The 23674-nt window shown below is 50.4% G+C and overlaps 10 protein-coding genes and 1 non-coding gene across 11 annotated transcripts; 3 read left to right on the top strand and 8 right to left on the bottom strand.

Moving 5' to 3' along the window:
* The first annotated feature begins 412 nt into the window (after positions 1 to 412).
* Positions 413 to 1284, top strand: BDZ83DRAFT_643178 (uncharacterized protein). The gene is made up of 2 exons (XM_060509659.1): positions 413 to 680; positions 741 to 1284. Exons 1-2 carry the CDS (start codon positions 555 to 557, stop codon positions 966 to 968), a joined length of 354 nt encoding a protein of 117 aa, XP_060357978.1. The 5' UTR covers positions 413 to 554; the 3' UTR covers positions 969 to 1284.
* On the bottom strand, positions 1267 to 3302 carry BDZ83DRAFT_643181 (uncharacterized protein). Its single transcript, XM_060509660.1, has 4 exons — positions 3173 to 3302; positions 2563 to 3093; positions 2062 to 2479; positions 1267 to 2001 (listed from the first exon to the last, which is right to left on the bottom strand). The coding sequence occupies exons 1-4, from the start codon at positions 3210 to 3212 to the stop codon at positions 1500 to 1502; spliced, it is 1491 nt and encodes a 496-aa protein (XP_060357979.1). The 5' UTR covers positions 3213 to 3302; the 3' UTR covers positions 1267 to 1499.
* Positions 3303 to 5777: 2475 nt separating this feature from the next.
* BDZ83DRAFT_657799 (uncharacterized protein) lies at positions 5778 to 6197 on the bottom strand (the record flags this gene model as incomplete). Its single annotated transcript, XM_060510988.1, has 1 exon — positions 5778 to 6197. The coding sequence occupies one exon, from the start codon at positions 6195 to 6197 to the stop codon at positions 5778 to 5780; it is 420 nt and encodes a 139-aa protein (XP_060357980.1).
* A 708-nt stretch (positions 6198 to 6905) lies between these two features.
* BDZ83DRAFT_745564 (uncharacterized protein) lies at positions 6906 to 8533 on the bottom strand (the record flags this gene model as incomplete). The annotated part of the gene is made up of 3 exons (XM_060513190.1): positions 6906 to 7380; positions 7443 to 7842; positions 7903 to 8533. 3 exons carry the CDS (start codon positions 8531 to 8533, stop codon positions 7182 to 7184), a joined length of 1230 nt encoding a protein of 409 aa, XP_060357981.1. The 3' UTR covers positions 6906 to 7181.
* Positions 8534 to 9567: 1034 nt separating this feature from the next.
* On the bottom strand, positions 9568 to 9673 carry BDZ83DRAFT_t310. Its single transcript has one exon. It is a non-coding gene; the product is annotated as a tRNA-Met (tRNA).
* Positions 9674 to 10275: 602 nt separating this feature from the next.
* BDZ83DRAFT_724631 (uncharacterized protein) lies at positions 10276 to 10901 on the top strand (the record flags this gene model as incomplete). The annotated part of the gene is given in 3 exon segments (XM_060512679.1): positions 10276 to 10444; positions 10456 to 10518; positions 10561 to 10901. The coding sequence occupies 3 exon segments, from the start codon at positions 10276 to 10278 to the stop codon at positions 10899 to 10901; spliced, it is 573 nt and encodes a 190-aa protein (XP_060357982.1).
* Positions 10902 to 11018: 117 nt separating this feature from the next.
* BDZ83DRAFT_184106 (general substrate transporter) lies at positions 11019 to 13246 on the bottom strand. Its single transcript, XM_060501542.1, has 7 exons — positions 13009 to 13246; positions 12835 to 12950; positions 12620 to 12782; positions 12402 to 12555; positions 11877 to 12351; positions 11502 to 11816; positions 11019 to 11441 (listed from the first exon to the last, which is right to left on the bottom strand). The coding sequence occupies exons 1-7, from the start codon at positions 13130 to 13132 to the stop codon at positions 11136 to 11138; spliced, it is 1653 nt and encodes a 550-aa protein (XP_060357983.1). The 5' UTR covers positions 13133 to 13246; the 3' UTR covers positions 11019 to 11135.
* Positions 13247 to 13758: 512 nt separating this feature from the next.
* Positions 13759 to 15364, bottom strand: BDZ83DRAFT_643192 (chaperonin 10-like protein). The gene is made up of 2 exons (XM_060509661.1): positions 14510 to 15364; positions 13759 to 14201 (listed from the first exon to the last, which is right to left on the bottom strand). Exons 1-2 carry the CDS (start codon positions 15219 to 15221, stop codon positions 14167 to 14169), a joined length of 747 nt encoding a protein of 248 aa, XP_060357984.1. The 5' UTR covers positions 15222 to 15364; the 3' UTR covers positions 13759 to 14166.
* Positions 15287 to 16600, bottom strand: BDZ83DRAFT_758290 (uncharacterized protein; the record flags this gene model as incomplete). Its single annotated transcript, XM_060515009.1, has 4 exons — positions 15287 to 15358; positions 15637 to 15722; positions 15775 to 16172; positions 16233 to 16600. The coding sequence occupies 4 exons, from the start codon at positions 16598 to 16600 to the stop codon at positions 15287 to 15289; spliced, it is 924 nt and encodes a 307-aa protein (XP_060357985.1).
* Positions 16601 to 19797: 3197 nt separating this feature from the next.
* Positions 19798 to 21951, top strand: BDZ83DRAFT_593456 (heterokaryon incompatibility protein; the record flags this gene model as incomplete). Its single annotated transcript, XM_060506626.1, has 1 exon — positions 19798 to 21951. The coding sequence occupies one exon, from the start codon at positions 19798 to 19800 to the stop codon at positions 21949 to 21951; it is 2154 nt and encodes a 717-aa protein (XP_060357986.1).
* A 375-nt stretch (positions 21952 to 22326) lies between these two features.
* On the bottom strand, positions 22327 to 22997 carry BDZ83DRAFT_643197 (uncharacterized protein). Its single transcript, XM_060509662.1, has one exon. The coding sequence runs from the start codon at positions 22920 to 22922 to the stop codon at positions 22524 to 22526; it is 399 nt and encodes a 132-aa protein (XP_060357987.1). The 5' UTR covers positions 22923 to 22997; the 3' UTR covers positions 22327 to 22523.
* Between the last annotated feature and the right edge of the window lie 677 nt (positions 22998 to 23674).

Below are 23674 nucleotides of genomic sequence, written 5' to 3' on the forward strand. Positions count from 1 at the left end.
GAGCGTGAAGCCTATCTTTCAGAATCGGGTCCTCCATCACAAGGTCTTGATAAGTCTCCCCCAGAGCTAAAAGGTGATGAGACCGAGTGTGAAGATATTTGATATAGCCACAATGCAGCCAGACATGGGCTATTTAAAGTGGCCTCATACCAATTTCGGGTTAAGTAAGTAGGCAATCAGTTGCTGCACAGCACAGGCTTCGACGTGATTCAAGCCGGACACCGAGATCTTCTTGGCATCCGACTAACAGGGCCAAGCCACCATAACCAAAGTGGTTGGTGGTCTGAGGGGCACAAACATGATCCCTGTTGAGTTTCGTGCCAAAGTAAGGTAATGACTCTTCTCTGCCTAGTCATGCTGCACATGCACAGCATGGCATAAATCCAGTCACTGTCTCTTCACTTGACAAAGAATTTATTTAACAGAGCTACCTTCTCTCGATAATTCGCTCCGGAGACTACCAAGCTCCCATACACGAAATCTATCCCACTCTAGAATTTCGCTTTCGGTGCCTACGGCAGTCCCTGTACTCCCTTCGAAGAATCAAGTTTGTCATGATGGAGTCCCAGGATGCAAAGGTCGACTCTCAAAGCGCGTCAAAACAACCCGCCGATGCCCCGTCATTTGACCTGGAGCAGGTCGGGTTTAAGAAGTCGCTTAGCTTTGTGCAAGAAGTTCGGGTGAGTCTTGCTCCCTTCAACTCGTTTGCTAACATTTCACTAAGTCTTCTTACCTTCCAGAACCGATTCCAGACTAGTGAGCCAGCGAAGTATTACACTTTTCTCAGCGTGTTGCATGAGACGAATATGACGCCCATGGAATCAAAAGAAAAGTGGCAAGCTGCTAGGGCAGAGAAGCAGGCTGAGGCTCGCATGAAGCTTGAGGAGCTGTTCAAAGGCCACGAAGACCTATTAGAAAAGCTGGATGCATTTTTGCCACCTCCAAGCATGCCAGCTGAAAATCAATAAATTCCTAACATTGGAAGACGGTATGGTGTACAAGCAGATGGTCTGAGAATAATATTTCACAACCAATTGTGGCTAGTTTGACAGTCATAAGTCACATATTAATTAAATTCTACTCAGCTGCTAATACTGAATGTCTCCGCTGGAGCTTCAAAAACCGCGCGGCAAGGCTGTTCACCGTGCATGCAGGTCGGGCCACCTGTGACCTGCAGCAAACAGTCTTCATGGATAGGGGATTTCAGGCACAAACATTGAAAATTTAAGGTGTAGGTTACTGCTTTTGAGGGATTATTCTTGATCGGTTGGGGCTGCTTGCAGATACAAAGCGGCACAGCCAACATTCATGACTCGGAATGGACTCATCACATGCTCGAATGGCCGTGGTTGGGCTGTGTCTGAGGTCTCCAAAGGCGTCTACCAGCATTTGGTGGATTCTATAGGTAGGTTACATGCTCTGGTGTGTGTACTGAAGGACGGGGTCTTCACGAAAGATAAAAGTAAAACCTCAATATTGACTCATGCTACATTTACATTCTACATGATGAAAACCCGAAGTTGCGGGATAAGTGCAGGCCAACATAACTGGCCCTCGTCCTGCGACCAGATATTTCTCAAAAACACCAAAGCCTTCGGAATATTCAAGAAATTGTTACGGTGATACTGTCTGAGTAGAAATTCTTCAAAGAATAGCCGCTGCTCGGAGGTATGACATTCGAGCGCAGCAATGAACGTAGGCCAGACAAGTATGTGTTCCCCTAGTGCACCTTCTGGGAAAGCCTCCAGGCTCCGTTGGAACGTCTCGATAGCATCGACACATGAGGGCAGTAAAGGAGTTTCATTGTCGTTTGTCAACACTCGACAGAGGTATATGTTGAAGGCCTGCTGGCGGATATCGGCGATAAGGTCAAACGTTGGACAATGATCGGGATACAAGTTGTGGTAGTAGTAGAGACAGTCGAAACTCTCCCGGGAATGGTACAAAATTGCGTTCTTTCCGGCATCCTGACTGACCAGAGGTGCAGCGTAGACTCGCATCCTGGCGAATATGAGCAAGAGATCCAGCTAACAGAACATGAATACGAAGGCGATAACTTACTTGCGAATCTGCCTCAAAAGAAAGCTGCCCATCTCTCTTCCGTCTTCAAGGGCCGCATCACCTCCAATAGCCGTTACGGCGGCTTCCAGCATCTGGAAGACGATAGGAAAGTCTGGCATACCATTGACCATGACAGAAACCAGAAGCACAACAATGGCCAGAACCACGAGCTGCTTGGGCTCATCGCTTCGATCTGCCAGGTCCTTGCGGTTCAGCAGCTGGTTGATTGCTAAGGCATAAAGCCTGTCCGCATTGACTACGGGTTGCAAAATCGCCCTCCCTGAAAGATGGAATGCTGACACGGCAAGAATGGCGTCCATTACCATTGCATTTGACCATGCTATTGGTAGGATCAAACGTCGCCAGCCGTTGTTGATGTCATCCACTACTACCATCTCGGGGGCAATAGCTTCCGAAACTGAATCCAATCATGAGCCCAAACTCATAGAGGGTTGTAGAACATGAAGGATTGATGATAACAACAGCGAACCTTGGACTTACAATGAGTGAGTAGAAACTCCTTCCACGGCTCCAGCACGCTGAGATTCACTGGCGATAGTGGCTCTGCGGAGACGCTGTCGGTATCTGGTCGGGAAGTTTGCGATATGATGCACAAGTCGTCGATTACACCCGAAGATAGTTCCTCTTTATCGTCGGCATGATCTTTACTGGTGGAGACATTACAACCTAGGTCTCTTTCTGAACCACCTCCCTGACTAGACCATTCGCCACCATCACTGTATGTGCGAGCCGAGCTGTTCCAGTACACGTCGTCCCAAGCTGGTGAGTCCCGAAACGGTTCAAGCACCTTTGACGTGACCCTCGCGGAACCATGCGCTGATGTCTGAGCAAGGGCGTCCCTCAGCAGCGCACCTCGACCACCAGAAGTAGACCTTTGTCGTGATGAAAAGCCGTCCAAGAACTTATACTTCAAAACGAAGCCGCTGCATGTGATCCCGCGGTTTTTACACTTTGCGCAGCTCGGCCGCGTGCCATCGCAATCAATTCGACGTTGAGAGCACTCGTAACATCCTGTCCGCGACGAAAGTCGTCAACCAGTCTGCCCCTCTCTCAAACCTGGACTCTGTCTCGAAAGGGGATGCAGACATACCCTTGACTTTTGGAACATAATCTCGTTTCTTCCGAGCCATGAATTCTGTCAAGCATCAAGCCGCTCTCTCATCTCGGATATATCGCTCTGGTGTTGCCAGGATCAGAAGCTCGTCCAGGCCGAAGTGCGGGGAGGTCGTTTCTCAATGTTGAGCCCCAAGGCCTCCCGGACAAGGATCGGGGCACCTTATCGCACTTCCCCCGCAGCAGTGTTGGCCGCGGTTCCTGCTCCGGAGATCGGCATGCTCTAAGCGGCCGAGTTGCAGTAGTGTCGTTCTCCGCTTTCTGGAGATGTCCGAAAAGAGTAACCAGAATGAGAGCACACATTGACAGGCAGAAGAGAGTACATATTACTTTACGGGGTTTTGAAGACTACAGGGTTGCTCAAACACCTTCTAAGGGCGGGGCACTACCTACTTTTGATCGAGCTGACTCCCTATCGAAACCAGACTCGACCAATCAAATTTTATAGCAACGATCTCATCGTCATCTCTAGCTCTTGACAAGCTGCCACCAATAAAGGAAGCCTGCCAGCGCTTCAGAGCATCTTGCTCGATTTGCGTGTACGGAGTGAAGGAAATAAGTCACGATAATTTGCAGACAAACCAAAGGTCAACCCAGTAAAGCACGGACTTCGCATAAGCTTCCCAATTCTCCTAGTTAAGCTTTCCTCGCGACAAATCCCTCCGGTTCCTGACCTGCGCTTCCTCGTATTCTTAATCAATTAGTATTTTTATTCCACGTCTAGGTCATTTCTCTACCCTTTCGCCGAGATGCCGTGAACTACACGACCGAGACCCGAGATTACACGGAATCTCATAAAAGCGTACTAGATTGAAAGCTTGAACGTACGCGGTTCCACGAGTCCTTGTAGAAAAGCTTGTACGGCTCTCCGGATACAATGGCGACCATATCGTGCAATTACTAAAGCGGACTCCTAAATCATCTGTGGATATAAAGCTTCATCAATATCAGAGAACGGCGTGAATAACCACCTCAATACCAAAGACTTTTCTCCTCACAAGTGTTAACATCCCGCACATCACCCTCATCAAAACCCCCAAAACCACCGAAATGCTGCCCTCAATAACCCCCCTCCTCCTCCTTGCCGCCGCAGGAACCTCTCACGCGATCAACATCTGTTGCTCCTCCTTCGCCGGAAACACCTGCACAAAAGACCAATACAACAACCACCGCCAGAACGTCATCCTGAACCAAATCATCAACGTCGACGGCCGCAACTGCGTCCGCAAGGGCGCCGGGCCGGGTGCTTGGACCAGCAAGAAGGACTGGTCCGAGTGGTACGACTGCCAGCAGTGGGTCGGTCCCGAGCAGCACCAGATCGAGGTCGGGGAGTGTACCCTCTTCTGCGTCAAGCCCAGTGGTCTTCTGAACAAGCCTTGTATTTGAGATTTGGTCTTTCGTACCTTGTTTAGCGGACGATGGGTTATACTGCATGATTCCAAGAGGTGTAAAGGGTCGTAAAACTCCTAATTCTTCTTGTACCTCTGCTGTACCTCTAAATGCAAGATGATTGTGTGCAAGACACATTACCAGTACCAGCTCATCACTGTTTGAACTGTCAATTCTTTGGCAATGAGATGATGAAGTCAGCCGTCAAAAATGAATGATCAAGATGCCGTTCTTCCAATTGGTACGTAGGCATTCAAGGACTATCATTCAATCTACGATCAATTCTACTTCTGAAAACGCGATGTTCAGTAAACCACGAATAGGCTGCTCCAAGAATTCCATCAAATAAGAGTCATGACTCCAGCCCAAAATGGCTAAGCTTTCTCAATTGACGCACTATGACATTTGTACTGCTATTAAAGTATCTGAACGCTAGTCATGAGTATCGTTTCCACGCAAATCATAACTCCTGCCATCGCTGTTTGTGTAGGCTACTCTCCCCTCCGTTGCACTGGGGGCTACCCGCTACCGTATCTCTTTGTTCTTCTGCATCGACTTCCGCTCGGATCAATACTCCACAAAGTACTACAAGGTTGTCATGATCTGATTCCAAATGCGTCAGCCCTCACGAAACCACATATGATGATGGTGTTGAAAATGTGCTTGTTGGGATCGCACTCACGCCATTGCCTCGTTAGTGCCCAACTTTGCGCGCCTGGCCGTCCAGATCGGCCTAGCTGCAATCATACCGCAACATCAGGGGCCTGGACACCATTCATACACTCGCAACCACCGGGTTCACTCTTGATAAGAGTCCTATAAAGAGGCAAAATTGAGATGAGGGAAGCCGCTAATGTAACGCAATGAGAGGCTATCACCCAACAGTCGTGTCTGAGAGCGTGAGACCTAAAGCTACAGAGGCAAATCAGGACGATCACCATGTTGATCGAACTGGTTGCAAAGAAATGTGTCCAGGATAAGCACGAAAGAGTATGCTTGAATGTTCCGTTACGATGTCGAAGTAAATTATACATCGTGTTTGCGGCGAGGAACCCATCGAGAAGAGCGCCGACTGATCCATAGAAGAAGAACTCTGTACTGTCGTGGATGCCCTTGGCGTAGCTGTAGAAGATCACCGCGGCGTCGCATGTAACAAGCACAATCGAAAAAAGAAACCAGAAACCGCCGAGGACCTAAGTAAGCGCTTTGTATTTCTTGGCGCTCGTTTCCTCAGCTGGCGTGATTTGGCCCGGTGCTTCAGGTGCATCTGGTACTGCAGGTATGCCCGGGCTTCCTGGCCGCATATCTCGGAGTTCGTATGCTGGAGGAGGCGGTGAGTTACTGTGGCTAGACATGACGAAAAGCGGTGGTGTGTTCGAGCCCGAGTTGGGAAGGACGAATCGGCGTAGACTAAGGTAGCGAACGGATGTGGAGTTTGTCAGATAGAACGAGGCTCTCGGATTGATGATATTCTTCTGATATGTGTGTACAACGAATGAAGAAGTGTTGCTGGCCCAAAAAATCAAAGTTGGTGTGCTCGTGGTGTCGAATGTGGTCAGGAAGAAGCGAAGTTGTGGAGGTGAGGGGCCAGTGTAAACGGTCAGGGCAGTCATGTCAACGGAGAGGAGTGTGTTCTTTCAAGGCTGGTGGCTGTCTGTGGCAGGAAATGCCATTTGCTACTTCCTCCTTTCTGGGACTGCCTACGGGATAATATGGCAAAAGGTAGATCCTGTCTTGACGGAGGAGCGCACTGCTTTCTGCCTTCCTTTAAAAGAAAGACCTCGTCCGCAACCATCTAATCGAGCAAGTCATCGATCGTTAATGAAAATCGTCTGCATTGAGCGGAATCATGGCAGACTTTCATTTCCTGCAGATTTATCATGATACAGAACGTACCACACCATCTCACCAGCATTGGAAGGCAGGTAGCAAAGAGGGTAAGGTAGACATGATACCCAACAACGCTTTCCCTTGGGTGAAATTCGAGTTCAGGCCAGATAAGTATCGTAACCCCGGCTATTGGATGACCTCGACTACGCAAGCTCTGTGGAAAGGGGATGGATAGGGGAAATATCCCCGAGCCCAGTCTACTTCTAGAGACATTTGTACCTTCCCAATAGGCTGCAAGTCTCTTGGTTAAGGTTGTACGGAAGGCGGCAGCGATGCCGGGTTAATCCACCTATCTGAGAGGGCCGACTTCTTCAAAGCACAGGTAGGAGGGCAATGCACTTTCTAGTCCACTGGTTTGTTAGTTAAACCAGGAAGGCACAAGCGGCCTGTGGTTTCGAAACATGCTTGGCCAACGACGGGCTGAACACGAAGCTGCAAGGGAATACAGGTCGAAGGAGGCGCTGCGAAGTAGGAGACAGCACCAACGACAGGACAGGAGGTTAATTATGTTATGGTGTTGCACTAAGATCGCTACATATCTCTCAAGGCTCCAAGTCGTGACGATCGTGTTCAAACAAAGCAGGAAACACAAGGTTGCCTTGCGCCAGAAACGCCAATCCGTAGCATCCCGCGTCTTCTCCCGTATTATTCTGTTTCGAATGATTCAGTTTGTCCCATGCTCCAGAAAAGCCTGTTGTCTTGTTTCTTCAGCCTTGGGCAATGGTGTCGCGAACAATTTTGTTACAGTCGACGGGGTTCTCAAAGACGAACCAGTCGTCGCGAGGTATGTTCTTGAAAGCTTTCTCGAAACGTTCCGGCTCGTTCTTTGCGGAGATACCAATGGCTGCAATGTCAGTGACCTTGCGGATCAAGATGAGCTTGATCCAGCCCTTGAACTCGCGGTAACTGTTGTTTCGAATTAGCTCACGTTTGAGAGGGACTTCAAGGAACGTAATGGGACAACTCACATGTCACCGTAAGCTTCCGGGTCGGACTGGGTTGAGTCACCAATGAGGATGAACTTTCTCTTCGGAAGCCAGTCGTGCACCTTCTTCATGCGCTCCACCTTGTACTGCTCCGTAGCCATCGTCAGCGCCGACAATAGGCCTGCAACCGTCTTCCAGCTTGAGTCGCGGAGGATTATGGACCCAGGCGGGTAGTACTTGTCGCGGAACTCCCTCAAGAACGGGTACAGGTTGTATGGGGAAGCCGAGAGGTAGAACCAAGGCGACTCCTGCGGCAAGAGTGCGGAGATGTTTCGGTACAGCTCCGGCATGCCCTCAATTGGTCTTGGTTCGTTGACGAAGGTCTCGCGGAGGATGCCGATGGGGTCGCTCGTCTGCGTCAACTTGATGGTGTCGTCGATGTCTGGGTGGTGCCGTGTTAGTGGATCGTCATGGCATAGTCTTGATTACCATGTTGACGAACCTGAAATAATTGCCCATCCCTCTGGAGCAGCGAAGAAAGTCTTCATCTCCAGCAAGCCCGTCGCGCCGCGCGGCACAGCTGCGCTCGACGTGACGGTCGAACCGGTGGGCTGCTCGTGGATCTTAAGTGTATCCGTAGTGATGCCGTTCGACCCCGAGGGACCCAGCTTAAGCTCCTTCTTCTGATGCACGACGCGGAGGTGTCGCGCCGGCTGCACGTCCCATAGGAACGGCATGATCCGCTCCTCAATGGTCTTGCGCTCCTCTGCGTCGTCTGAGAGCCCAAGCTTCTCGGCGACGCCCTGCACGATATCGACCACCTTGCATTTCGGCTCCTTCTCGAAAATCGCGGCGACGAACTCGGCTTGCCAGCTGCCTAGACGGGAGGGCTTGTATGCTGTATTGTCCAGGAGCCAGACGATGTCGTCGTCGGTGACGGGCTTCCCCCATGGATTGTAACTGCCTAGGTGCGACAGGATGCCGGTGGCGCTCGCGAAGGCTGCCTGCAGGGTCGGCACTGTCGGGTTCGGGAGCTGTGCCTCGATCTCGTCGAAGCGACGTTCTTTGCGGGTTTGCTTCTGCATCTCGTCTGCGAATGCCGCGGGGCTCTTTCCGTCTTCTTTGGCCGCCATGGTTCCGATGTTTGGCGCGGCCTACAAGTCTTTATATGGATGTCTCTCTGTGTGCAACCTTCGCCTCTCGACAATGAATCAACGGTCACTTGGTCCGCAAGGTAAGCAATGTGACTCGAAAAGGATATTCCTGGTGCCTTGGCGACAAAGTGGTTGGTAGGCTGATGATTCAAGGCTGAAAGGCAGATGTGTCTCGAGGGTAGCTGTTCCTAGTTGACGGGAAACGGTGGAAGATGGTGGGAGGTGCGGCACCTTAGGTAGGCGACCTAGAGCAGATGAATGGACGTAGGCAGTACGGGGCAATAGGCGTATTATGTCTCAGCTGGACGAGGAATTGCTGGGAATACCTATGAGCTTTCAGCTACAGCCTACCTACGCCAGCCATGAGCCGTCGGTGTTGGCGAGAGGGGGGCAGGGCGAACCGATGCATTATGTCAGAGCTAGAGGCACTGGCTGCATCGTCTGTGTGGGAGGTGTCCGTGACATGGTTTAGGGCGAGCTGTGACAGGTCGGTCCATCAGATGGCCACTGGCAAGCTGCCCAAGCTGGTCGCAGCAAAGGCTTGGCTGAATATGCGCTTTCTGGACCCTTGTGACCGCCAGCCGTAAATGACCTAGGGAAGACCAGGCAATGACGATGGACCGATCTGCTTGTAGGCGAAGGTGTGTCGGAGACGTAGGAAATGTGGAGGGATCGAGGGGTTTGGCAGTCGCAAGTCGCAGTCGCACCGTGACATTGGAAGGGGAAAGGTCGCAGGCGGGGGCGGGAGGCATCCGGGACTCACACGCCTTACCTCATCAGGTTCCTCTGGGATCCCCTGCGGTGAAATGGATGGCCATCAAAAAAGGCATGATCCGAAAATGTCCCGATTGGCACGTGTTCGCATCACTCGCCAGGGATCCTCCAGGTCATAAGATCACGTGGCGCTAGCTCTTCCGAAACTCAAAGACACAACATCATAATTGTGAAAGAACAGACCAAAACCACGAGCGTACTTGAAGGCATCGTGCAAAAGTAACACAGAGCAAAATAAATGTCCCTGGCAAGGCTCGAACTTGCGACCTTTGGATATCCCTAGATGATCTAGCGTCATATATGTGTAATATGAGACCAACGCTCTACCGACTGAGCCACAGAGACCGATTAACTGTGGCTGAGCTTCAGAGTGAGCTGTTTAAGAAGGGTCAACAGATGCCAGATTTTGAGCAAATCGGCCGTCTTACACCACGGATCAATTGCTTTTTTGTTTTAACTTCCCTTTACTAAACTATCCTTCTTTTTGGCTCCCCTAAAACTTAGTCAAAATGCTCTCTGAATAGTTGCTTTCTTCGATGCTTCGGTCAAACTGATCGGGCTACCCGGAGCAATCATTTGTCAGGATGTCAGACGGAATAGCCTATGTGTAGGCTGTGGCATAGCCAGGAACTTATTTCAGGCAAACGCACCCGGTCACAATGACTCAAGATTAGGAATGCTAAACTTATATCAGTGATGTATATAATAGTGTGCAACCTCTCATTTGTTGGCATCTTCTCATCCAGTTCACTCGCGAAAAGCACAGCACCTAATCATTGATCAAGCTGCCTTAGACAGAAACCACGATAATCACCGCAAAGATGGCCTCGACTTTTCAAACATCATTTTCCATCACTCACATAACCACCGCCTCAGCTATATTGCATATAGATGGCATCAACTTCCTCATCGATCCCGGCTTCTCTCCGGCTGGCACCGAGTGAGACATGGGCCTGGCCGTGCTCGAAAACACTAAAGGCTCGGCCCTACAACTCGGAGACCTCCCTGTCATTGACGCCGTGCTTCTAAGTCACGAAGATCACCCCGATAACTTGGACGAAATCGGCCGGCTTCTTCTCGACGGCCGCAGGGTTCTCACGAGCCAAGACGGAGCCCGTAAACTACAGTGCTTCGTGTTGGAGGACAGGACTTTGAGGTCACTGGAGTCCCGTGTCAGCATCTTCCCGGAGGTGAAGTTACTGGCTTTGTGCTGAAGGCAGCGGCGTTTTGAGAAACAAACGGCTTACCCAACATCATCTATATCTCTGGCGACACAGTCTACCTCGAGGAGATCCCAAAGCTATTGGAGAAATACCACGTCTCCGTTGCAATCCTCAACGTTGATGCAATAGAGGTCGCAATATCAGATCCTCCTCTGCTGGTCACCATGGATGGGAAACAAGCTGCACGGCTGTTTCGCGAGATTAGGGCAGATGTTCTGGTGCCGATGCACTACGAATCATGGGCACACTTTGCGGAAAACGGAGACCAGCTAAGGGCGGTTTTTGAACAGGAAGGCATTTCTGGCCAGGTGCGCTGGCTAGAGCCGGGAGCCAAGACCAAGATATTTTAAGTAAAATAGTAGTAGTAGCCTTTCATTCTTACCAAACAGCTTCCAACTCTTTGATCTAATACCTGAATGATGACATCTGTCACTTTGAACGGTGAGCAGTTTGCCGTTGCTGATTTCATGAGCGTAGATATACGAAGCACTCGGGCTTTATTACCAAAGTTCTTCCACAGAGCAGATGTGATGTTCCGCTCCTCCTCCCTCATTGAAAATGAGCGGATATCAAAGAAAACCAGCCTACTCCTTATGGGTATTGTCCACCTTGCTTGGAGCCACACCCGTCTCGGCGTCGACAACGCCATGGCCCATGTGTGCTGAGTGAACAAGAGAAGGATTCTCGGCCTTGAGCTTAGCAAACTCCTTCTCAGCCTCCCATGCCCAGATACTGTCGCTGGCAAAGACAAGATCCATCTCTTCCAAAGTGCGTTGGTTCGACTCTGGGTAAAGTGCCCAAACAACAACGAGCGATACGAAGTTGACGGCACCAAAAAGGTACAGTGTCTTTTCGTTGAGCTTCTCGAAGATTGTAGGGAGAAGAAGCACCTGTCGATGGTATCAGCGGTTGGATCAAAATAAAAGAAGGGGCAATTGTCGTGCACTCACCGTCCATCCGTTTCCTATCGACCATCCAACAACACCCCAGGCGTTGCCCTTGGCACGCACTTGGAGAGGAAAGATCTCCGCGGGATACAACCAAGGGACCGTCAACCAAGTCGCACCGAAGACCGCGGTATACAGGAATACGAAGAAGGTCGCGGCACCGCCAAGTCCAGAACGGTTCCCGGGGTTAGCATTGAGAGTCGCTCTTGCCAAGCCTCCGGCACAGAACATGCATATCCCTTGCGCAACAGCACCCCAGTACAGCGTCCAACGTCGACCGATGCGGTCTATAGTAAACACGCAAATCAAGGTCGCAAACTAGAAGATGTCAGCTTCTGCTATCCACAAGATGGGAAGAGGAAAAGCTGATATGCTTACCATGTAGGTGATGTTATTCACACCACTAACCCAAAGACGCTGCTCCGAACTGATGCCAGCAATCGAAAAGATCGTGGGACCGTAAATCGTGATTCCCGCAATTCCTACCCACTCCTGCAGGATCTGAAGCCATATAACTAGTTGTACACGACGACCAGTGTGCAGTTTCCCGGAGCCTATTCCAAAGAACATGGCAAAGTAACTTTGCTGCTTGGCGGTGTCATGCTCCAGGTTTCTGATGCTGATGATTTCCTGCAGCTCTGCCTCTGCAGCCTTTGCATCCTCACCCTCGTTTCCACGCAGTCTGCCCAGGATGAATCTGGCTTCCTCTTCTCGGCCTACTTTTACGAGCCATCGGGGGGACTCTGGCATGAACCAGATCATGATGAACAGAGCGATGAGAGGGATGATTTGGAATGCGATGGGGAATCTCCAAATGAAGGACGAATTGGGGTCCTTGTATTTTGACGTGCCGCTATCACCGGGTTAGGGACTGATAATCTTGACTGGGTGCTGGCAGCTTACAATTGTAGCCAGTATGCGACAACAACGCCAAAGATGTTGAGAGTGAACTCTATGGCAACGAACTTTCCTCGGGACGTATGAGAAGCTACTTCGGTTGCCCACACTGGAGTGATGGCATTCAACATGCCGGTGCCAATGCCGTTCAAGACTCTTGCTTTGATTCATGTTAGGTCGTCGTCCCATATCACAATGAAGGGTTGGTGACTGTGCCTACGTACCACAAAACATCCAATCCGCATTCTGAGCAGCAGTTTGAAGCGCCGCGGTGCAAATAGACCAGATGCATGCAACGGCAATAGTCTTGAGGCGCCCATATCTATCACCGAACCAACCTCCAATCAGGCAGCCCACGAGCGTTCCGGGAAGGTAGTAAACGGCAACCTGGAACATTGTGAGATCAACAGTTATCAAAAGGATGCCACCAGATGCTTACGATGCCTCCTTGCAACAACGGCTTGTCAACAACAACGATCTTTTGCTGTTCGTCCCAGTGACCAAATCCCATCAATTCAGCATAATTTCGTGCTGTGTTGACGCCGCCCATTAAACCTGTGAGACCCGTTATCAAACTTGCTTCACTCAAGTGTTGGAAAGGAGTTTTCCCTGCCTTGGTCGTAGCCGAAGAAGAACACGCTCAGAGAGGCCACAAAGCACACTGCATTGAGCAGTGAGCCCTTGTAGAGCCTGTTGGCGGCACTGTATTTCGCAAGGACACTCGTTGGACTTGGCATTTTGGTCTACAGTCTGATTTCTTTTCTGGCATGGAAGGCTGTACAAACGCGCTGCTGTAACGTCTGGAACAAAGATTAGCAGAAGAAATCCGAAGAAGAGATTCAGTTCCGGAAAGGTCACAGAGGTAGTAATTATGTAAGATTTAAATCTAGATTCTTAATTCCGAGGGTCCATTGCATCGTCGTTAGCCCCCACCCATCCCTCCTCCAAGTTTCCTCTCCCCACACCCCGCGTTTTGAACCGCACGTATCCCATCGACTCTACGGGAACAACAAAACCCGGTAGGTGACATCATCCCAACATCCTACCAGCGATTTTACACAGCATTCACCTCCAACACCAGCGCCGCATATGTCCGACGCCCCCTAAGCCGATTTCCGGCAGGTAACATACCGAACGACTGCAAAGAAAGCTCGGGGCGTTGGCCGGTTTGTCGCCGAAGCCTGCAGGAAAGCTTACATTGGGGGTGGAGACTTGTACGTTTTTCGCCCAACGGCTGATCCGCTATGAGAGGGACTGAGCGCAGTGAGCGGCTGTAAGCGGGATAATCATTGCTTTTTGTGGCATGATCAAGTGATGTCGAGTGAGGAGCCAACCCAGGTTACACCAACAGACCAAGTCGCGACGGACAGAACGCCGCATTGCTTCCTCGCATCGAACGATGCCATCGTCGGTTTTTGTTCTTGATATGCCAGGGCGATGACTCAGTCCTACTGTGGAGGGTGCACCGCTGCCTTGCATGCTCATGACATGGACCGAAGAACTGAGATCTTGAAGAATCGCTCCGCATTGCTTCCGTCTTAATGACTCAAATACTCCGGATCAGCTACGCCGCGATCTTCGGGCCCGCTCCGATTCTCCGACATGAACCTCCGGAACCGGAGGCGGCATCGCACGAGTACCTTGTATTGACCACGCCCGTAATGCCTGTAGATCTGCGCTTCCGCAAAGTAGAAGTTGTAGTGTGCGCGACGATGCCCAACCGTGAGTCGCTTATGATATTATGGGATTGGATATTGACCGAAAGTGGCCTCTATATGAACATGAACGATCTCTTGCTCATACAAGGTGTGTGTCTCTATTCGCTGCAATCAGAATGCTTGCTTCTTCAAACTTGTCCCATCAAGGGACAGTGTACAAACGTCCGTTCACATTCCCAGTACCCAATAACTCCAGTCCCTTTCCGACATCCTCGAATGGAATCTCCTTCATGGACGGTTTTATCGACCCTGATGCGATCAAGTCCAACACTTCTGTAAACTATTGAATGCTAGCGCTTGTCGAGCCCTTGAGCGAGACATTCTGCGTGACAATCGCCGTCGTCGTAACTTCAACGCTCTGGGCCGCAAGCCCCACTAACACCACGCACCCGCCAGGTCTCACTGAGGATATCGCAGCCTCCACCGTCTTCTGAGCTCCTGCAAAGTCCAGGATACCATCGAAAGTTTCTTTTGAGAACATTCTCAAATCTCTGGCACAGTCGAGAGCGCCGAACTCCTTGGCCTGTTCAAACTTATCCGTGTTGATGTCGACGCCAAAGACTCTAGCACCGCGGTGTGCGGCAATCGCCAGTCCGTTCAACCCCAAACCACCTAGACCAATGACAGCAACCGTGTGTGATGCAGATACTCGACCCTCGGCGACGACGGCGTGGTAGGCAGTGGCAACGGAATCCGTGGCCACAGCAGCCTCGGCAAATCCAACATGCTCCGGAATCTTGACGAGATTCTTAACAGGAGCGAGAGCATATTCGGCGTACGCGCCGTCGCAGCCGACACCTAAGGCTTCCTGAAAGTCTCTCTCTTGGATCGGATGGCCCACACAGGCAACAGCTACACGGTCGCCTTTCTTGAATGATGTGCTTGAAGAGTCTCCTAACTCGGTAATGATGCCGGAGACCTCGTGACCCAACGTCACGGGCAGCGCGCACATCCACGCTGCGCCGCCGCCGTGGAGGACGTGGGTGTCTGAGTGGCAGAGCCCCGCGGCTTTGACGCAGATGATGGCCCTTTCGAGGCCTGGAGATGGAATGGGGACATCCTGGAGGACAAGACCTTTGTCGGGGCCGAGGAAGCGGAAGACTTTCATGGTAGGCTGAGGTGCTGTGTAAAAAAAAAGTGTAAAAGGGTGAATTGTCTTGATTCCTGTGTGTCTTAGATAGTTGCCACCTCTTCAAGTATCGCTATTGAGGTCTTTTGTAGCTCAACCTCTGCGCCGGTACTAGACTGATCAGGTCCATTAGACAAAGTAATTGTGGGTATCACCAATGTGGATTCCCTACTGTAGATACAGGATGATTGATAGTGAATCCAAACCTTAAGTCAGGGTACAGTCGTTGAAGTATCTTCCAGCACAGGGTACCCTTGATCAGCGCAGACTTGGCACTTACCCAAACCAGCATGAAACCGAGCCGAGTCTCTGATAGAAAGTGTTCAGAAGAATAACGATTGTAAGAGTCTATCTATTTAGGCGATACGAGAGGACCAAAAGAGCAGGTACATACAAAATCGCGAATGCTGAGCAGATGCTGAAGCAATATAGCGTGATAGTTGAGCTCATAGCATAGTAGATCCGCTACTTCTTCTTGTGCTAGCATCAATGTCAGCGTTCAGGGCGTCTCTGAACTCCCCTAGCAACAAACGTCTCTTTGAGCCGCAAGACTCCATTGCCTTGGGGTTTCGTCGGAGCAGGCCCATGTTGACTAAACTAGACGCGCACTCATGATCAAGTGTTCCTATAGCGCTCGCCCAGTCGTTGGAAGAATCAAATCCCTCAGAGCATCCTGTGCCAGTAGAACCAAAGAAAAACATGATGATTGTGCCGCAGTCGTCGCCAATATCGTTCTCACAAGCTTCGTAGCTCATGGAGTAGCCTCTGGCAATCAAATAACTAGCTATAGCAGTAACTCCAGCGACGGTGCTCGGAGAGGCGGCGGGAAGTGCCCACTTCACAGAGCCAACCCATTCAGCTGTCGTGGCTCTTCCGTCGTCTGCTGGAGCAGCCCAGTCAATAGACTTTGCGAGTCCGGGTAGCTTATCACTAAGATTGGTGGTTAGTGAGCTTCTGTTCTTGTCGAAAAAAATATCCATGAGTTCTTACATCAGAGATTGCAGCTCGTCTGAGCTCTCAGCTTCTATGTTTGCCTCGGCCATGGTAAAACTTTGTGGCCGTCGTTTCTGGGCAGCACACCAGGCCATAACGTCAGCTTGGGTGGTATTGTACGTCGCTATAGGTTTTCCATCAACGTCGACATGGATGCTAGCCACAGGATTGCTGACCACGGCACAGAATCCGAAGTCTATTTTGCAGGCTTTGGTTGCTCTAGCAATCTTCTCAAGATCCAACTCCTCGTCATTTTCACGGTTGAAGATGCCGATGAGGAACTTTGGAGTAAGAGACGAGAGATAGCTGCCGCCAATTTCGCCAATTCCACTAATGTCGGTTCCGACAGACCCAGCATGGGCCATCACGGAGGATTGGTCCATAATATATGAGCCGTAAACCAGGTCTGTTCGTAAATCCAATTTAGTAACAATTCGTACATGGTGGCCATAGCACCAAGTTTCGGGTGGCTGGTTTGATTCTTACCTCCGGGAAAATGCGCGGTCTGGAGATGTAGAACATCTAACTTTGGAAAGGAAGGAGACGAGACCTCCACGTCACCTGTTGGACACAGTCCGCTTTAGCCAATTTCTAACCCCTAACAGTCTTCTAGATGCAACAAACCAGTTTGGTCGGGATCGTTCTTGATCTTGATAGTATGTGTACGATTTCTTTGGCAAGCGAAAAGCCAAACGTCCACCTTGACCCCCCGCAAATTTTCCTCATCGTCAACTGGTTCATTGAGACACAACTTAGGAAAAGCCCAGACTGCGATATGATCTCCTGGCTGATTGTGGTCATTGAGGAGTTCCACCGCATATTTTGGAGACATGATGGAGATTTCCACGGGTTGTTGAAGTTGATGGCAAAGAAATGTTGCAGAATTTGAGTTTTAAAGGCTCATGGGCGAAGGCTTGATGCAGGGAGAAACTGTATGGAGCAAAGCCGCTGATTATATATATATATACAAACCTTTCTCTTGCTGTATCTTAAGTTACCTAGGCTCAAGTAGCAGAACCCTCACGGCGTATCAAAATCTGTCCGTCGAGGAGTGCAATTTGGCTAGGCATCTAATGATCCACTGTTCACTTAGTGGTCGTCTTTGGGGTGTTGGAGCCGAATTCACAGTAGAGCTTTTTGACTTACGAACATACTTAGCCGGAACCACGGCGTGCTGTACTGCCTCCAAACTGACGGCATGCTTTATCTACCAGAACGCTAGGTAAAAAGCATACACACATCTCGTGAGACAGCATTCTATGAACCCAAGCTACTGTATGTCTTGAATAATTTGCGATTTGGATGGGAAGACATATTGCTGGAGATACAGATGCTGAAAATGTCTTGGCATCATCGTCGCTCTTAGCAATCCAGCCACGTCAGTTGAAATGAGATGTTCAGTCTTAAAGTTCGACCTCTCGCCGCGATTCCATGAATGCAGGACCAGTCGTTCACGTTCGTAAGTACCTAATCGCGGCATTTTACATCTCAGACACAAGCCTTGTGTAAACGTCATTTCTGGGGCCGAGAAACCATCGAGAGTCTGGCAGTAAGCCAATGAGAACTAGCAGCACGTATAGAGGGTCTTACTGTGGACATGGGGCCTAGAGGGCATTAGGTCCAGCTACATGATGAGAAAAGAAAAAGGGCCGAATCTTCTCCTGGAGCCTCAGGTATGTTGACGGTCCTGAAGGAGCATGTCCCACTAACTTCCCGAAAGGCAGCACGACCGCGACCAAAGTAGGAGTCCGGTTGGCTGTGGCATGTGGGCAAGGCTGTATTGAGATACGAAGGAGACCTGTGTTAAGACAGAACGTTCAACGACGTATGATTCTATGTTTGGACCCCACGGGGTCAAGGTGGCGAATGGGATGCTCCCGGCCCGAGACCCGGGGTAATGGCACAGGGTATTGCTAGGCACAGTAGCCGTAGCGAGACGATGCGAACCACGTTCCTCGATGTCTGATGGTGAATGCAATTGTAATGCGTTAGAAAGTCTGGTTCAAGCAGTCGACCTCTAAATAGAACTTTCTGCAAATCATGCAGGCAGACTTCACTGCTGTTTCTTACTTCGTCTTTATGCACTTAAAAACATATGGTTCGAGGTGAAGCCGCGATATGGCATAACGCCCCTGGGTTTCTCATACCGCGGAATGCCGTGTTTTTGCAATAGCCCCTGTTGATATTTAGGTCTTTCGTCATTTGCCACACCCTATTTCAAATACGTTTTGCATCAGGCACGTGTACTAGCCGCTTATTTCTGTATGGAGATAGCTTGGTCTAATCTCAGCCCAATGGGGTTTGACGAGTGGCTTCAAGGCTGTGTTAAAAGGCTTTGCATTATACAAATGAAGGGAAAATTAAGCTTGAATCAATCAAAGTGTGTTGGGTTAGCCCTCAGGAGGCAGAGACAGCTGTAAGCCTCGGCCCCGAGCGTGATTGCTTGCGCGCGAACGTTATTCTTGGCATCAACGATCTGTAAGCAACGATCTATTTCAAAACCGAAGAAGCGTATTCGGCATGTATGTGACTGATTCTTGGACAAAGGGGATATGGGGGTTAAAAACAAGTCTCAGCCGGTGCTGTCGACTCTGGAAGATAGATGACAGCCAGGCCTGTTCTGTAGAAATCTGACATCTATGTCCTTTCGGTGGAAAGTACCTTCATGTGTAGATGTGCTTACTTGAACGTGTTGTCTTCTGTGCTGGTACCACAGTTACCGCAAGAATGCCAAGGGCGTTTACCCAAAAGTCTACGGAACTTCAGAACTTCAGCCACCATACAGAGTGAGGGTACTTTTTGGCAGTTGAATCCAGTACCCAGCTATTTACGCAGGGCCCTCGCTTTACGTGTCAGAGACCATAAGCTAAGTCTGAATGGTAGGAAGTCAGAATGTATGTGTCTTGAAAATCTAGAAGCATAACGCGGGTTTCTGCCCTGTTTGAGGTTCTCACGTTCCTCGCATCCCACTCTCGTGCGTGGCCAAAGCCTTGGTCTCAGCCCTGTATGATTACGGCCCCCAGCCCCATGACTCGGCCTAGGAGACTCAGAATCAAGTGGCAAAGTTTCTGAACCGTCAATATTCACTAATGTTTCAGCCCTGCGGCTGAGACCTTTCACTTTTAGTCACCGAAGGACCGCCGAAGATATCGCGCTAAGAGCTATGGCTGACAGGCGTCGAAGACACGATATTCTTCTGCAAGGATGCAATGTGAGATGGCTTCGCTCCTGCATTCCACTCTGCCTTTTTACTACAAGCAACATTCCGGATTTGGGGTAAATGCACCAAAAGTCTATTAAGTCATCGGGGAATCTGCTGAAGAACACATCGGTGATTATTTTGAAAAACATGACACAGCTGTAAGTAAAGTAGTTACTTTTAGCGCGCCAGCGTGAAGCTATCTGGCCATGAGCTATTCTCACCGCGCATTTGACCCTGAAAGAACCATGTGGAGAGCCGTCAGCCAATCAAAAATGTCCATCTCCATCTTGTCAGATTCTGACGCAACGACGACTGGCTCTTTTCTTTACCCCGCCCTCATGACCTTAAACAACAATGGCGATGGAAGCAGAAGCAGTAAGAGAAATCCAAGGGCTATCTCCCTACGCATACTCTGCGTTACCTTCAGAGAGCTCTATTCGCCTTCTGCAGATCTCCCAGGATAGTTCCTGTGCACAAGGCTTCTTGGCACGACTAGAGACCTACGAGCTTGATGATGCGCCCCCATTTTGGGCACTTTCATACACATGGGGGCCTTCGGAGTTTGACGAGGGGTCAAGTGCTACAGAGAAAACGGAGACGCAGTTTACCCATCTAGTATGTGACGGTGGGCGACTCCGAGTCGGCCAAAATCTTTTTGACTTTCTGCGGCAATTCAAAAATGACATTGCCTTCTACGCAGAGTCATCAGAGATCGGATACCAGTCACGTAAAGCAAATCATTCGGCTCGTTTGATCTACCCCGAGAATGGCTTTAATCTTTGGGTCGATGCTATTTGTATAGACCAGCAAGAGAGCCAAGAAAGATGCCACCAAGTCCAGCTCATGGGTCAAATTTACGAGGCTGCAAGAAGTGTAATTGTCTGGCTCGGCACAACTGAGCCCCCGTATGAAGTCTACTGGGTTGCCAAATGTTTCACACCGAAGATATTGGAAGTGGCCCGGGCCGCAAGCAACGCTGACTTCCTACAACAAGTTGGGCCGGAATTAGACCACCCCGAGATCATGCAGTTGCTTGGGAAGGATTTCTGCGATGAGTGGCGCAAGTCATATCCAGTGTACTTCGGATTCTTCCTCAAGAAGCGATGGCTCACGCGTGGATGGGTTGTCCAGGAAGCAGCGATCCCTCATTCTGAGGATATTGTGCTTCAGTGTGGCAGGGTCCAATTCGCCTGGTCTGACATCAACAAACTATCTGCCTTCATTCTTCGGGTGCGTTGGGATGAGAAGCTCATACGTAGACTAGGCGAACTCTTTTCGGATTGGAAGAAACGCCCTGGCACGATAGATCGTCTTTGGAACTCGACAAAGACTTCTCTTTCGGCCTTCAGACGCGAGAAGGTTAGCAACGGGATGGCCCATTGGCAGAAACAGCGCTGGGGAGCTACGACAGATGAAGCTATGCGCCATGCTGAAGTACTGCAAACTCTCCACCGGCTGAGGATTTACAACTTCGAAAACCCGCTGGACCATATCTATGGCGCGCTGGGAGTCATACAACGCATCCTGGGTCGCAATTATCAGGTTGAGGTGGAAACCAGTTATGATGTTTCCGTCGAAGTTGTTTATACCCAGGTCACGACTTGGTTGATCAAGCATTTGTCCAATCTCGACATTCTGGGACTAGCAGGCCTGACTGAAGGCCGCCTACCAAATCTGCCGTCGTGGGTTCCAGACTTCTCATCCCATGGGCCTGAACACTATACTTCTCTGCAAAGACTGAGACAGCTGGCACGAGGGTCGGATTTCCCGAGAACGTTCGATGTGACCAGCACTGCAGATGGAGCGAGCAGCCACGGGGCCCGGAGTCATGGTCCCACCACTCTCATGCTGGAGGGAATCCTAATCGACAGGGTCTCAAATACCGAAAGTTTGGAGTTCGATAGGCACAATATCTTCAGCAACGTAACATGGCTACGCCATATGAGAAGTCGGCAGAGTGTTTATGAATCAACAGGAGAGAGTTTCATGGATGTGGCCGTGTCAACCCTGATTGCAGACGTCAAGCTACTCGAAGACTCTCAAGAGAGTCGAAGAGAGTGGGTACAGAGGTGCATAACCTACAATGACGACTTGAGCATGAGAGATGGAGACATGAAAGATTCAAGCTTGGTTATGCCGACAGAGATATTGCCCCAACATTCTGACACGGCCATTCACGAAGACTCATTATCAGAAAGCTTGATTGAAGATTCCCTTTCAAAGGTGGTTCATTTCATTGCTTCTGGGAGACGGTTGTTGGAGACAGACAAAGGCTACCTTGGGCTTGGATCAGCGGCTTCTGAGGTCGATGATGAAGTTTGGCTTATTCGTGGTAGCCGTATGCCGTTATTGCTGAGAAATAGCCCAGCCAATACGAGCCGCGACAACAATGTTGCAATTACGAATGACAAAAAGTACGTCTTGGTTGGAGAGGCATATGTCCATGGGATCATGTATGGAGAGTTGATGACCGGCGACTTCATCTCACGTTGTCAGACGGTTTCCATCGTCTGAGCAAGATCAACAGTAGTCCGCCGAGATTACCCATCAAAAGACTAGAGTAGGGGTCAGTAGATAGCAGGTTTAGAAGAATTCAGCCCTGAAAGCATACAGCCACAGACGTGGTAGGCGAGCTCACACAATGGTTCTTTGGGTAACCTCGTGCTCGACACGACAGCCTACCTATATATATATATATTCATTCGTTCCCGGCGCTTCCGTCAGGGTTGCCAAAGGTTTTGGAGGTATTTAGTTGAGAAAAAGACGTCACAAAAGGGGCAGCAAGCGGTACGACCGTCGAGGACGTTGAGAAAGAACCCACTTCAATGTATTCAACTGTTGACTTCTGTCACTCCTCCGATGTGCCAATCTGTTTGTCGTCCCAAGAGCCGTGGGTACACCCTGCCGCCGTTCGGAAACTCATGCAACAAGCGTCTGTACACGCCCTGATATTCTGAGATAATTTATTGTAATAACCAATTATGTGGTGGTTTCTTTCCGGCTTTACAGGCGCAAAAGATGGATCTTAATGGTATCAGGCTTCCAAGGAAAATCATACGATACGATGAAGTCTGATTATTCTCTTTCTACCATGCAGTGTGTCCTCCGTCGATAATCATATTGCTCCCCGTCATAAACGAGCTGGCGTTACTCATAAGGAAGAGTGCTGCGCCCTTGAACTCCGTTGTATCTGCCAGGCGACCAAACATGTTCAAGCTTTCCCATTCCTCTTTCAGACCTGGTACTTCCTCGAAATTCTTCCGTACCATCGGTGTCATAATGTGCCCTGGGCTGATACAGTTGACCCGAATGCCACCAGTCCCTTCCTTGGTGATTGGGCTCCACTCCATTGCCAGATTGCGCGCTAGCTGAATCAAGGCGGCTTTGGAAGAGTTGTAGACGGGTGAGATTAGGCCATGGTTTGCGATGAGCCCGGACATGCTGGCAATCATGCAAATGCTGCCGCGAGATTTGTACTTGATCATTTGTCGTGCCACAACTTCCCTCTCGCCTAATTTTTCTTGGCATCTGCTGTTAGTGAATGAGTGAGCCTACCACCAAATTACTAACAGCCGAAAACTCTTCACCTCCCCTTGCCGGAGCCCGCATCCGCGATGGCCTCACAGCCGCCGTCGGGCACCGGACTGATGTCGGCCGACCAAGCCGACCCCGAACCAGGCTCCGGGACACCTCCGGAGCCGAACCCCACCTCAAGAGCTAAGCGACGCCGCGACGCCGAGGCACAGCCGACCCGGCCCAGCCTAACGGGAAGCCAGCTTGATGCCACCACCGACGCCCCTACCTCGGCCGAGGGGCCCGCAGCCTCTACCGCATCTGCTCCGAGCGGATCTGCCACAGGGTCCGTCTTGACAGCCCTTGCAGAAGAAGCTAGACAGTACGAGGCACGGAAAGACGTCTTTCTGACCATTGCACGGTCCGTCGACAGCGTTGTCGCCAGCTTTGACGGTTCTAGAAAGCAGATCGCGAAAGAAGCCACTGCCTATGTCATTCAAACCCTCAAGAGACTGATCAATCACGAGACAAGCCCAATAGCGGCCCGGAGTTGGGCGGCTGTCGTCGCACCGATGGCGGGCAACACCACTGCGGCGACCCGGAGCGGCCAGAGCTGCCAGAGCTCTGCCCGCCCGAAGGCCACACTCCCCGCCGAGGATCAGCCGCAGGCGCAGCCGAAGGAGGACCTCCGCATCTTTGCCCGCGTCCCGGAAGAAAGCTTAGC

The sequence above is a fragment of the Colletotrichum acutatum genome (assembly GCF_030867785.1).
Source record: "Colletotrichum acutatum strain CBS 112980 chromosome Unknown BDZ83scaffold_217, whole genome shotgun sequence".
Taxonomy (NCBI): Eukaryota; Fungi; Ascomycota; class Sordariomycetes; order Glomerellales; family Glomerellaceae; genus Colletotrichum; species Colletotrichum acutatum.